Source organism: Telmatherina bonti (genome assembly GCF_933228915.1).
Source record: "Telmatherina bonti genome assembly, chromosome: 18".
NCBI lineage: Eukaryota > Metazoa > Chordata > Actinopteri > Atheriniformes > Telmatherinidae > Telmatherina > Telmatherina bonti.
This window is the reverse complement of record NC_136616.1, coordinates 15,501,348-15,515,838: the sequence shown is the minus strand read 5'-3', so window position 1 is coordinate 15,515,838 and position 14,491 is coordinate 15,501,348. Positions and strand designations below refer to the sequence as shown.

At 39.5% G+C, this 14,491-nt stretch overlaps 1 protein-coding gene across 1 annotated transcript; it reads right to left on the bottom strand.

Annotated features, from left to right (window-relative positions):
- Window positions 1-1,704: 1,704 nt before the first annotated feature.
- Window positions 1,705-13,490, bottom strand: LOC306769188 (uncharacterized protein; the record flags this gene model as incomplete). Its single annotated transcript, XM_079257754.1, has 4 exons — window positions 1,705-7,220; window positions 8,175-8,342; window positions 9,649-10,588; window positions 11,663-13,490. 4 exons carry the CDS (start codon window positions 13,488-13,490, stop codon window positions 6,698-6,700), a joined length of 3,459 nt encoding a protein of 1,152 aa, XP_079113880.1. The 3' UTR covers window positions 1,705-6,697.
- Between the last annotated feature and the right edge of the window lie 1,001 nt (window positions 13,491-14,491).

The following is a 14,491-nucleotide window of genomic DNA, read 5'->3' as shown; positions in this document are numbered from 1 at the left end:
TGTTCAAGCACACGTTACTGAAATGAATGAGTAATTCTGCAGAACTCCATTTGTTGTTGGCAGAGGCACCATTCAATTCAATTCAATTCAACTTTATTTGTATCGCGCCACTTCACAGCAATGTTGTCACAGGGCACTTTACATACACGAATCAACATACACATCATTTCGAGCCGATTCATACATATCCTATAATAGAAACCAACTGATTGCATTGAATCATGACTTCGATACAATCCTCCATCCTGAGCTGCACGCGGCGACAGTGGGAAGGAAAAAACTCCCCTTTAACAGGGAGAAAAACCTCCAGCAGAACCCGGCTCAGGGAGGGCAGCCATCTGCCTCGACTGTTTGGGTGGAGAGGACAGAAAAGACAGAACAACATGTACAACTGCACTTATTCAGGAAGACCTGCATAAAAAAGGAGAAATAATTTAGTCAATATAGTCATACATTTATACATTAATATATTAGAGAAATAGAGCGAGGTACTTCTCAGTGCATCAGGTAACATCCCCATTGCTACATAAGTAATGGATGGCTAGACTACCCATAACTATAAGAGCAATGAACATAACCTGGAAGATTCTAGGGGCCCCATGACTTGACAGGGTCCCAAAAAGATGAACAAGCTAAATAAGAAAATCATTAAACTTTCATTAAAAATAATAAATACTTCTTTCAAAGGTTGTAATAACATATAGCAATTATATAAACTGATAAACCATTTACATTGAAATAACCTAGTTAGATGTATGCACTGTGATTTAACCCTTTAGGGCACTCAATGAAATACCTTGAAATTAGAAAATCTTAACCTAAAATTGTCCTTCTGGTATGAACAAAGACCTCCATTATGTTGTTACGTTAACACACACAAAAAAAAAAAGTTTCATGCTGAATATGAAAGAAGACAAAGTGATCAAAAATAGTCACTTGCCCCATAAAGGGTTAAACACAGCCCTAGATCTTAATTATTCCCATGAAAAGCCTTTTATTTTTTTTATCAGCTTGAAGCAATTGAAGGAAAAACAAAAGTGGTGGGGTCTGTCATTTGTCTTTCATAGGGCTCAAAATTCCTGGCGGCGCCCCTGGCTGTTGGATCCTTTCATTTGAGATGTGTTGAGGCAGCGATCCTGTTGGGCTTAAACCCCAAATATATAAAGAAGTGAGACGGACACATTTTTTGTGCTTTGCAAAGGGAATAGTTTCAGAAAACCGACCAGTCTGCAACTCTCTTTAACCTGTTCTCCTTAGCTTGGCCTTTTTATTTCACAAAGCTGGGTGTTTTCCCATCCCATTGTTCAAGCATGTGCATCATATACCTTCTAGGTAAGCAAGTCATGCAAAGTCCTGACACAAAAGAGTTTTAAATAAAAACAGAACTATCCTCACCGTAAAAACCTGTTCTAGAACTTTACCTATCAATCAGGAGGTCAGGAGGTCGGGGTGTGGATCTTTTAGATCAGACTGTGGAAACTTTAAAAGCTTGTCCTGCTTATAACTGGTTAAAATAAGATATACAAAAGAATAAAAACAAAATGATAATGTAAAACTCTGACAGATACCCTGCAAACCTGCAGAACGACGCACCTCGAGGACTGACTTCTACAATATTAAATCTGATCATTTACCCAAAGTACTTGTAACAAGCACAGAACCTCACTGCCACTGACCACCAATCCAAAACCAGGAACAAACCTCTATTTTATTTTATTTTATTTTATTTTATTTTATTTTATTTTGTTTTATTTTTAATTTATTTCATTTTATTTTTAATATTTTCTTTTATTGTTTTTTATTTTATTTTATTTTATTTTAATAATAATAATATTTTAATAATAATTCATCCATTATCCAAACCATTTAGTCTGATTAAGGAGCGCGGGGAGCTGTAGCCTATCCCAGCAGTCTTTGGGCGAGAGGCAGGGTACACTCTGGACTGGTTTTATTTTATTTTATTTTATTTTATTTTATTCATGGTTTGTTAGTCCACGTGATGCCAGTGTCACTCACATGTTTAAAAAAAAACTCTTTGACATCTACTCTGTGCATTTGTTGTTGACACTGTTGTTTATTTGTTGTTCGTTTTTAGCTGATTTGTGATGGAAAAGTTACATGTTATGATTTTCTTTGTTAAGTGATCTGTTGGAATTAGAATTAAGCCAAACTATGTTTCCTCAATTCTGCTTTTTCTTTGGGAACTCTTGTGTTTCTGATCTAAATCTTTTTAATAATGTTTGCTAAAGATTTAGATCAGGAAAAAAAACTGCCTTTCACCTCACATTTTAATGATGTGTCCAATACAGAATGCTTCATGAACTGTAGTTTTTGTAACCCCACAACCATCCACTTTGTGTTTATAACCTCGCCTTTAAACAGGCTGGGACACGATGTGGCCCTTAGGGCTGAAATACTGAGTTTGCTGCACACTGACATTCACAAACCCTCCTTTTTAAATACCGAGGTGTTTTAGAAAGCAAGGAAACAAGAAGATCCCAGCTCTAAAAGGAAAGAAATGGAGCAGAGGGCTTTGCTTCTGCTCACCTCTTTGGCATTCCTGTTTGTGGAGCCATGTTTTGGGCAGAGAGGAGACATGGACATCAACGAGTGGATGAAAGAAAAAGAGAAGTTGATAAAGACTTTGGAGGACAAGCTGAAAAATGTGGAGCAACGCACGACTGAGATTCAGGCTCTAAACGGCAAACTCAGCTCAACCTCTGATGAACTGACGAGGCTGAAAGCTGAAATGGAAAAAGTGAAAGCAGAGAATGAAGGTTGGGACTTTTATGACAAGTAACTCCATTTTTAAAAAGTTACGTTTTGATTTCATTTTCTTTTTTTTTTTCTTTTTTTTTTTTCTTTTCCAGGCCTGAAAAACAGACTGGCTGCTACAGAGAAGGACATTGATGTGCTGAAACTGAAGAGCAGTCAAAGTAAGATACAAGTCACTATGTTTTGGGGGGTGCGTGTGTTAATTTATGTAATATTAGCAGGCAGAAATTAACCTTTTATGTCAAACACTAAATACATCCTAAGTCTCAGATTGTTTTCTTGTGAAATGCAATTTGCAACTGTTGCCTTTTATTGACATGTTTGACCTAATTTGTTTCTTCTTTAACCTTTTTGTCAGCAGATGCTCCTCAGATCGCGTTTTCTGCATCTCTGACAGACTCTAGTGAGATTTACAAAGGGCCCTGCACAGACAAGACGTTGGTTTTCCAAAGGATCTACTCCAACGTTGGCAATGGCTACAACACAGCTACAGGTATCACATGATGGGATCCTCCACTTTCAATCTGCTCCTTAGATCTTTTATTTTTGAAAAAGAAGCAGAAATCTAGATTTGTTTGAAAGCTGGCTTTTTTTTTTCTTGATATTTTTCTGTCTGTAAGATTACATGATGACACTTGCATGCCCTAAAGTAATGAAACTCATCCTCCCCTCCACCCAAAATGAAAATAGAATAATTCACATTCTTGACTCTGCTCCAAGAACTGATGAACATATTAGCATATTTAGCAGTACGTGGCCTCCACTAAGGACCACTGGAGATATAGAAATAAAATTACATAGGCTAAGAACATAAGAATTTACATGAAAATAAACATTAATAAATAAATGACTGTAAAGATAAACAAATAAATAAATAATAAAATAAACAATCTAATGAGCTAATAAAAACTACAAGGTATTATTATGCCAACCTAGTTATAAAACCTCTTCAGCTTAGACCTCTACAATAATTTATTTTTCACATTATTTATATGTTTTTCTTGTCCATTTAAAAAAAAATAAACCTGTTCTTTTCAAATCATATCGACTCTGTCTGGCTTCAAGCAGCTTCTGAATACTTCAGCAAAGTAAATTATTTTGTGCTTTATAAATTATCTGTTATTTTTAAACCCAACTGAATCATTAAATTAAAGAGTCTTTAAATCATTAAACAAAATATTGGGTGACTGACATTTGATTTGTTTATATTTCTTATTGATTTCTTTTATGTAAAAATAGTGTGTTGGATAGGCAGAATATTGGTTTTAAGTTCAAAATAGCTTTTTAAAATTAAAAGATGAAGACTGATTAATTTGCTCTATTTCAGGGATCTTCACCGCACCAGTGAGCGGTCTCTACTACTTTACCTTCTGTACTTACGGCTACAACACCCATGTAACAGGAGCCCTGTTGATTAAAAACAATGTGCCTCAGGTTTCTACGTATGAATACCCCAGCGTAGATGGCTCTGACACCAGCAGTAATTCTGCTGTTCTGCAACTGGCCGCTGGCGATAAGGTGCACGTGGAACTGTGGGATGATGGCAGAGTTTTTGATAATCTCAATGGTCACACAACTTTCAGTGGCTTCCTCCTCTTCACTTTGTAGATCAGTGGATCTTAAGATGGGGGTTTAGGGATTGCAGGAGCATTTCAGACAATTGTACAAAAATATGTACCTACACACATCAAATAAAGTTGTGACTTTTACTTTACAGACACAATTAAAGCAGTAATGCAAGAAAAATCTGTGAAATTAGCATCGTAACTTTGTACACATTAATGTATAAACCAGAAAATCAGTGCAGGTGCTATTAAAATCTGAATTTGATGGATTTGGTGGATTTGGGTTTTTTTTTTTTTTGTTTGTTTTTGTTTTTTTTTTTCTTTTTTCGTGCTTATTTATGAGGACAGTTTTTTCTTTTGCCTTACATTCAAGGGATGACTGCAAGATGACCCATATGATCAAACAATTAATCCCTTAATCATCAAGTTGGGGTGGGGGTCATGGTTCAAAAAGTTGAGAACCACTACATTAAATGATCAAACTTGGCATATCTGGACAGAATTTAGAGGTTGCTGCTGCCCCTTTAAGAATTTCAGTCTTCGTGCATATTTACTGATAGAAAACCTACTTGTATTGCTTATATTTCTACTATAATTACCACTATAAGATTATATTTGCATGCTTTGTTGCTGTCATAACAAAGAGAATAAAAGCCATAAAGAGTAGTCAAAGTTTCATTGTGGGTTTTGTTCTTTTTTTTGTTGTTTTGTTTTATGAGAATAGTATCAATATTCTGCAGAATAAACGAAAAAAATGCAGGCTTTTTCGTTCTTTTTTATGAATAACATGTACAAAACACTTTTGCCACATGTGAATGGCATAAATGACAAGTGAAGTGGGGGTAGCGCTCTCTGGTGGCCACTACTTATAATTACACTAACACTCTGATCCTTGAATCAGAGGGTTAGTGTAAAACTAACGATGGCACATCTTTTCACAATCAATATTTTACTCGTACAGACATGTACAGAGACATTTCATATGTCTTTAATATTGTCTGACTTTTTATTCAGTTTATTCAATCAATTCTATAGAACTATTTATAAAATGATATATTGCCACATTCATACAATAGAAATATTCTATACAACTTGACTAGTGTCACTTTCTTTTCCTGTTTATCACTGAGGTAAAGTTCTTAATTACATGTATGAGTATATATGAAATTTTATACTATATTTGTTTATCTGTCAATGAATGGCAGTGGGTTGGGTGACTCTCATGATGTCCACTGAAGTGGCAAAAATGAAAATATGCCATCGTCACGTATGAATATAATAGAAAACAGCCTATAAATAGGTGTTCCCTGAGGTTGACATGATGCCTCCAATAGTTAGGGAAGGGAAGGGGAAGTAGCGATTATTTTTATGTTTTATTGTGGGGAATATTCCCATTTCAGCTGAAAGATGAGCTATTTCACCATAGCAACTTAATTAATAGATAATAATAATTAATAATTAATAGAATAGATGATAATGAAAATGATTTGCATTTATAGCAGCAAAATGCACCGTGACACAAATACCCTACTGTGACAAGATTAACATACTTAAAAAAAAAAGTAGCAAAATACAAAAACAGTCGTCTTAAAACATACCATTTGATATTTCTGTATATTACCATTTAAAAATGTACCTAGCTTACAAACAGCTACAGCAAGAATCCAACCTCTTAATGGCTCTAAAGGCAGACAAAAAAAAATCCAAATCATGAACATCTGTCAGATGGTGTGACATCAGTAATTCTGCATTAAACTACAGCACACAAGCTAAATGCTCATGTCCAGGCAGGTGCATAATGTTTACTGCATTGCTTGAACAAATTGTATTGTGGGGATTGCACTGCCAAGCTCCACAGTTTTGGCCACTATGTATTTCACGTGGCACCCAATCTCAAATGTCCTCCCAGCACATCATGAGCCCACTTGGCCTTGCTCAAGGAGGGTGTCCTTGTTTCCATTTCCCAGGCAAGTTTACTGCTGCAATATGGTGTCCATCCATTAGGTGTTTGAATCATTCTTACTCTGACCCCTCCTCTGAGGCCTCAAAGCCCCTCCACCATGGTAAGGTGGAAATTCCTGGTGAAGTGTACCAGGCAGGTCCCAGCCGGAAGAGGCACCAAGGAAGACTCAGGGCGTGCTTGAAGGATTACATCTCTTTGATTACATCTCCCCCAACACGAGCTGGAAGAAGTGCCTGGGGGAGGTAAGTATAGGCTTCCCTGCTTAGGCTGTTGCCCATTTAATCCAACCTCAGATAAGCAGGGGAAAATGCTATATCTTAGTGACTCCTTCAACGGAAGCAGGCCATTTCATGCAATAAATAACCTCAGGATTGGTGATCTTTATCATGAAGTCTCATAAGCGGAAATGTTGTGGCAAACGCAGCACAGATGCTTGCAACTCATTATTTGGCCCCGGCATCTTTCCCATGTTCTCCCATTTCTGTATGGAGGCATCATAACGGTGGACCATCTTAGTGTCACTGTAGTCCTCTTGGCTGTATCCACCCAGCACATAAAACTTTCCCTCCAAAACGGCACTTCCTGCTCCAACATGAGGTACTGGCAGAGGTTCGAAGGCAGTCCAAAAGTCAAAAGCGGGATTGTACACTTCACAAGCTAACTGGTCAGTGACAACCATGTTGTCATGTGTGGTGATTCCGCCTGCTACGTAAAGATATTCACCCAGGATCTCCATGCAGTGGTTAGCCCGAGATCTGGTCATATTTGCAAGATAGGTGCTTCCTGCCTCTGGGTGGTACAGGATCATGGACGCAAGGCATAGGTAGTCACTATTTTGCCCACCTGAGATGAAGATTTGCCCTTGTAAGACCCTTGCAGCATGTCCACTCAAAGGTAGATCCAAGGGACAGGTGAAGCTGAAAGAGAAAAGATGGTGTATGCTGAAATTTTCACATTCATTGCAAGCTACAATAAATATAAGTGGTAGAGACAGTGAAGAGACCAATTTAACATCAAAGGGTTGACAGTAGCGAAAATGGCGGAAAGTATCTAAGGCAAGACAAGACATGCTTGATTGATTTAACATGTCTGATACTGCTGCTGTCACTTTTTTCTGCCATGATCTAAAAATCAACCAAAGACTAACCTCAATGGTCATCATGTTTATTCAGATTGGTCCCACAAGGGCCACCGTCCAGGTTTTCACTGTTTCCCTTGTCCAGTACGCTTGACTCAAATTAAATGGATCCAGAAGCCTATGAAGTTCTGCACAATCATTCATTCATTTGAATCAGGTGTTTTGGAGCAGGTAAACATTGAAAACCAGGATTGTCTCTTAGGGCAGAATTGATTGGCCCTAGTATGTACCCTATATGTTCAGCAACTGTTGCTGGTAAGAGTTCTCTAATATACCCATTAGGAGAATCATACGTGTAACACAAAAGCTTACTGTGGTCAGTTACGAACCAAGCCAGTTGCCAATCTGAACATGAAATTAAAGTGTTTTTTTCTCCGATCCTGGGTATTTTATGTTGGTGTCTATGAACATTGATTGGTTTTATGAACAGGTAAAGTAGTTTATGGTGTTTGACTTGTGACATTATTCTTAAACAGTGGCTGCTTCTCTTTGGTTGAAATTCTAGATTACATTGTATTTAGTAGAAGTTCAACCCCAAATACTCAATTTAACCCCCCCCCCCCCCCCAAACAGCAGAGCCCAAAGAACATAAACTGGATGAACACACTTCCCGTGTTGGATTTAGCTTTACAGTTCCACAATAAATCTTGTTGCTTTTCTTGACATTAAGTTCATTGTAACTCATGTTTTCATAAGATATCTGGTTTTAGGATTTATATTCAGTCTAATGTACCTCCAAGAGTTTGTAGAGGGACAATAGCATTCAACAGTTTCATTATGGTCAGGGTCACAATGTCCTCCAATGGCATAAACTTTCCCATCCAGTACAACCACAGAGAAAGAACATCTCTTCTCCAGCATTTCATGCAGGTACTCCCAGCTGTTTTGAAGGGGGTCATACCTACAAATGGAGTATAAAGGCAAAAATGTAAAGATAAAGTCATGCAACATGTATATTACACACTGTTAATTGAAGTCTCCCGTGTGGCAACAATAAAGTTCTCTATATTTATGCACAATAAAAGAGATGGATCATCTAGTCCTTATGAGGTCTTAAGATGAGGTGCATACACCCACAGGTGAACAACATTACATGACTTATTACATTGTGTAGTACTATGCAGAGTGATGGAGCTGATTAACTGATCATAAGCAAATGGCAATAACTCTATAAAAGCAGAAACCTGGGCTGTCTTCTAGTCTAGAGTGTATAAGTGTGTGTTTTCACAATTTCCAGGAGGAACAACATCAGCAACAATCAAAGAAAGACTATTCTGCCAATCAATCTGGGAAGGATTCCAAATAGTTTGAGATACATAATTTTACCAGAGAAATATTATTCTCACATGAAAAGCATTCAACATCATTGAACCCCAAGATCATCCTTCTAGGAGCGGACATCCCAGACGTCCCAGTAAGTTTATCCCAAGGTCATAGAAAACGCTAAGAGCCACACATCAGGCTGTACAGGCCTCAGCTACCATGTTCAGTCTAAAAATAACATGACAGTTCAGCTTCAGTTTGCAACATTGCATATGATGAAACCATAGGACTTTTGGGACAATGTCTTTTGGACATATGACATTCTTGGAGAAAACCAAGTATATCAGCTCAGCCAGCATGTCAAAATTTTGATGATTTAAGGTCATTTTTAAGCCACGGGACCTGGCCAACTTGCAGATGTTGAGTCAACTACAAGGTAACAGAGGTGGGGTCATCTGTCTGACCATTAAACCTTGTCTGAAACTGTGTCATGCAGCAATGATCCAAAATACACAACAAAACTGCAGCAGATTGATAACAATCAAGGTGTAGCAAAGGACCAGTCCAATTATAGATTTCAACTTGAACTAATTTCATGGTAAGATGTTATGGGGGAGCAAACCCTAACTGAGCCACAGCAGCAATGTAACACAAAAGTGGGTCAGAATTCCTCCATAATGATGTCAAACGCTACCAACATCAAACAGAAAGCTATTATTTCCAATCATAGTTTATAACATGATTATACATGTTATTAAATATTATCACACACTGCCTCTGCATTCCCACTTTCAGTATGTGAAATATAATGGCACGGTGTTATATATCATGTATTTTTGTGGATGTGGGGTTGTATTAACCAAATTTTAATACCTTGTAAGGACTTAGTATATATGGAATTAGTATATATTGCATTTATATGGATTTTTGTTATTCTGTCTTACCTATAAACAGAGTTCAAGGTGTCATCAATGCCATAATATCTCTTGCCTCCAAAGACATACAGTTCTCCATTTAGCACGGCTACTTCATGACTAAACCTTGCTGGTTCTGGCATTTCTCCAAGTCTTCTCCACTCCATGGCCTTTTTAATCCCTGTATGGTTTCTCAGAGAATTCCCAAACCAGATATCCCTGCTGATGCTGCGGCTACCAAGGTCTTCAGAGATCTGGTCACCTCCAGTCAAGACCAGACTCTCTTTTGGCAGATAGATACGACACTGGTTCTGGAGCGCAGTCTCGTTGGAGCAGAAGTCTTCAAAGATTGTTTCATATAGATCAGCCAAGCTAGGATCCGCCCACATGTTCTGGGACTGGACCTCTTTGAATTCCATAAACGTCATCAGTGGGAAATGGACAGCTTTCATTAGCTCTTTTGCTAGTCGGAGCCGATTGCTGGGGTTTGCTTGAATCCACGCTACCACTGCTTTGAATACAACAAGCTCAGATGGAACACAAAGTGAGTGACTGTTCAGGTATTTGGAGAGCTGTTTAGCTGGCATGTCCTTGAACTTGGAGGTGCCTGCCACCTTTTGGAATTGCCGCAAGACAAAATCATCAGCAACTTCAAGAAGATGTGTTATTTCATAGGCTTCAGCAAAAGCCACCACATCCAGGCAGGTGTGAGGATTTATCTCTTGTTGCAGGAAGCTGAGGCATAATGAGAGGGCAGGCTGGTACTGGAGCTGGAGAGCAGTGCTGGTGATCTCAAAGACACAAGTCCAGCTGATGGAAAGAGCCCCACTGTAGGAGCTATCAACCAGAGCTTCCAGCTCTGAAGCCAACAGGAAGGGAAGACTCACACAAGGTTGATTAGACTCCTTCATGCCCAAGGTGAACATCCCCCGGAAGTAGTCGCTACTGGCAGCCAGAACAGCTCTGTGGACTACACAAATATGGGAAAGGGTTCACTTCACAGCTAACACATTCAATGCTAATACCCAGTTTCACTCAAACCAGTTATCAATAGATGATTTCTCTGGACACTGTTGCTTGTTTTCCCCACAGAAACATAGATCCTGTTCATGCCTAATTACAAGTGTGGAAACCTCTGATAATACAAATAAAGGTTAACAGCTGGGCTTAAAATGGCATCAACACGCTTCTCTAGTAACAACGCTTTCTGTGCGTTCACCTTCCCACTCTATTTACAAATAAACACTTACATTATGTTGGTTTATAAAGGCCAAATGCCTGAATTATGCATATGCCCATACCCCTAGAGCTCAATTATCTACCACAAAGAGATCCTTGCACACAATTTTCATTGTAGTTCAGATCCAGCAAGAGGCATTGATTCAAGTCCTGAAACATGAACAAATGGTTTATGCCTGGACAACAGTGCTTCATTGCCTAAAAGGTGTGTATACAGTTATTTCTTCTTGTGGATACCATATGGATTATGGTATGCACATGTGGATGTATCTGTCCATTGTCAGACTATTCTATTCTTCATATTACAGAGAAAATGTCAATCATGCAGCGATGGACTGGCGACCTGTTCAAGTGTACCTGCCTCTCCCCCAGTGATTGCTGGAATAAGGCTCCAGCTTTCCCATGACCATTAATTGGACTGAGCAGTTAAGAATGATTGGATGGATGGATGGATGGATGGATGGATGGATGGATGGATGGATGATGTCAATCATGGTGATAGGGTTAGGGTTAACACTGTTGCAAAATGTTATAAAGTAAAGAAATGAAAAGGACTGAGAACCCTTTGCAGAGCTATAAATACCAAGAAATCTGAAGTGTTGAAACACTAGATATCAAAGTTATTAATAAGCACATATGTAATGTGCTCCCGCTGTGCAACGAAGGATCAAGTGTTATTCTGATCAAGTGCCTTCTTGAGGAGAAAAACATACATGAGACATAAAATATGCATACTCAAAGATGGGTGTTTGAAGTGTGTATGACCCAAACTGGAGGCCTCTAAGTGCATTGAGGGAACATTTACCATGAAGCGATCTGCTAAGAGTTTCCAGAATGACATCACAGCCCACTCTGTCCATCCACATCTGTTTGATTGACTGAAGGCTGATCATCAGCTGTTGTGCAGCAGGGATCTGTTCCTTTTTCTTCTTTCCAGCACTTTGTGCAAGCCACTCTTCTTCCTTAGCGCAAAGATCCAACACACGGGGAACCCCGAGTGTTTGAGCAGCAGCCTTTACCTGTTCTAAGTTACGCTTGTTCAGGGATATGAGTCCACTGTAAGCAAACTCCACAACTGCCTCCAACCCAGCATGATCCACCTCTGGGCCAAAAGACACTGACCAGACACGAACTCCAGAACTCCTGTCGATGTGAATTCTTTCATTAGTTCTGCTGTTTTCTACTTTGCTTCTGCCTAGATTTTTCCAGATGAGGGAGCTGACAGCAGCCAAGACTGGAGTATGCACACAGAAACTCTGCCCGTCCTCCGTTTGCAACGTGAGGTCAGTGAGAAGGGAGGAATCCCTGAACTCGCTCAGAGTGAGGAACAGGTTTACCGGGTAATCGTCTTTGGAGTATATTTTCACTTCATCTTCATCATCATCATACTCTTCGTCCTCATCGGCAGAGCATTCAGCTTCCTCTTCGTCAACAGACTCTTGCTGAATATCTTCGTCATCATCCTGTAAGTCTTTTTGAGATTGCCAGGATGCTGTGGCGGTCTCTTCATCACCTGTAGACTTCTCACTTCTGGCTTTTTCGTTCCTGAGCATAGCCCAAGCTTCAAAGAGGCCATTTTCATTCCTCCAAGATTTTTTGTCCACATGTTCTCGTTCGGTTGAATCTTCATCCTGTTTCTCATCATACTGGTTTCCATCTTTGTTCGTTGAACTTGTCTCAGAAGCTTCACTGGCATCAGATTCATCCGAATCTGAAAAGTCATCCTCCTTTTCGCCTTCCACATCTTCTTGACTTCCAGTTTCTCGATGGCTTATTTGATCTGCGAGTTCTTCCTCAAGGTGATACCTTCCAGGTTGTTCCTGATGCTGCTCATCATCATCATCATCATCATCATCATTCACCTCCTGAAGTTGTATTTCCTCCACCATTTCCACCATTTTCTCACTTTCCGCAGCTTCACTCTTGGTGTCATTACTCTTTTCTTCCTTTGCATCTGCATCCAACTTCTCCTCATCCTCAGCTTCTCTTACCTCTTCATTCTGGTTACCATCCAGTTCCTCTGCATCTTCCTCTTCCTCCACATCTCTCGCATCTCCTTCAGACATCCCCCCGTCTTCATCTTGCTCTTCATTTTTCTTCTCTTGAAATCTCTTCTGAAGTCTACTCCCTCCTTCTTCATCAGTTTCTTCTTTCTTCGCCTCATCCCTCTTTTCTCCTTCAACATTTTCCACCCCGTCCACGTTCACATCCTCCTCGTTGCTTTCCATCTCCTCACCATCCTCCTCCTCTTCCTCCACATCATCATCTTCCTCATCACTCACATCTGGGTTAAGCCATCGTCTCACCCTCTCCCTCCATCGTTTCCTCCTGTTCTCCTCCATCTGTCTCTTCCATTCCTCCCAGTTTTTCCGTTGGTATGGATTTGCCACAGCCATGTCCTCCAGCTTTCCTTCTATGTTGTCCAGTTCCTCTTGACTTCTCAGAAGTTCCACACCTCCAGAATCCAAAGGATTTTTGGTAAAATTTGCATCTACGGATGGTAAATGATGAAAATGCAGCTGCACTCTGCTGTCGGATGTCGCTGTTACTGCTGCAAGCAGCTCCTCGTCCTTTCCTGTCAGCAGCTGTGTTGTCTGTTTGCACCTCTCCTGCAACCCGCTCCTCTTGAACATGAATACTGATGTGGCACAAGTGCCCAACTATTCCGCATGTAACCAAATAGGCTGCTATTTACAGTCTACTATATCACTGGGTAATTGAAATTCTAAACGGTTTAATGTGTTGGACAGAAACTTAAAGCTTTGTGAGGGCTTGATGCACCACATTTTGGGTAATTTTTTCACTAATAAGTTGTTCTATACTTTATTCTTTCATATTTCTTACCTTCTTATTGTATTGCAGTGCTACATAAAGACTCACTGTAACTTTCTTTAACAAATCATCCAGTTAATCTTCATGTTCTCTTTAATTTCCCACAATGTCCAACAACAGAGACCACTGTTTCTATAGCACTATTGTTCTTCAGTTTGTACAGTAATGATCATGCTTAGCAAGAACTGAATAAGATCTAAACCTGGAGGCAGCCAGGTTGCCACCCAGCTGGAGCTATGAACAGTAATATCTCAAGGAGCCTTGGCAGGAATTTTATTCTGGGGCATATGACTCGAGGATCAGTGATAAATGCCTAGAGGGCCATCAGTGGGATCACATTGCTTCTCCACATCCAAACACAGAAGAATTTGGGTCAAGGATCAGCAAGTAGCAGGGGAAGAAGGAGGCTGAAGAGTACATTAAAAGACTCAACACCTGTTGGTTGGTGGGCTTTTGTGTCAACAGAGCAAGCAAACAGCTGGGTCGCACCATAACCTTGGCTTGAAAAATAGCATCGCAGATCAAAGGTGGATGTAATTGACCCAAACAGATTTGCTCTGTCTTTGTGTTACAGCATTGTTAGAAAGGGCATTTGGATTGGGTTGCATCAGCTGGTTGGAACTTTAACATCCTTTAACATTGAACTAAATTGTGCAGCACTAATAAAATTTAACAGCAGTCTTAGCTGGTAACAATCAAAGCAATGCCAGTGTAATAGTTCAAAACTACAGAAAAATCCGTTTGTAAAGCATTAAGCCTCTCAATGTATTATATTTAAGTGTTTTTCCTGTTTTCACCTGGC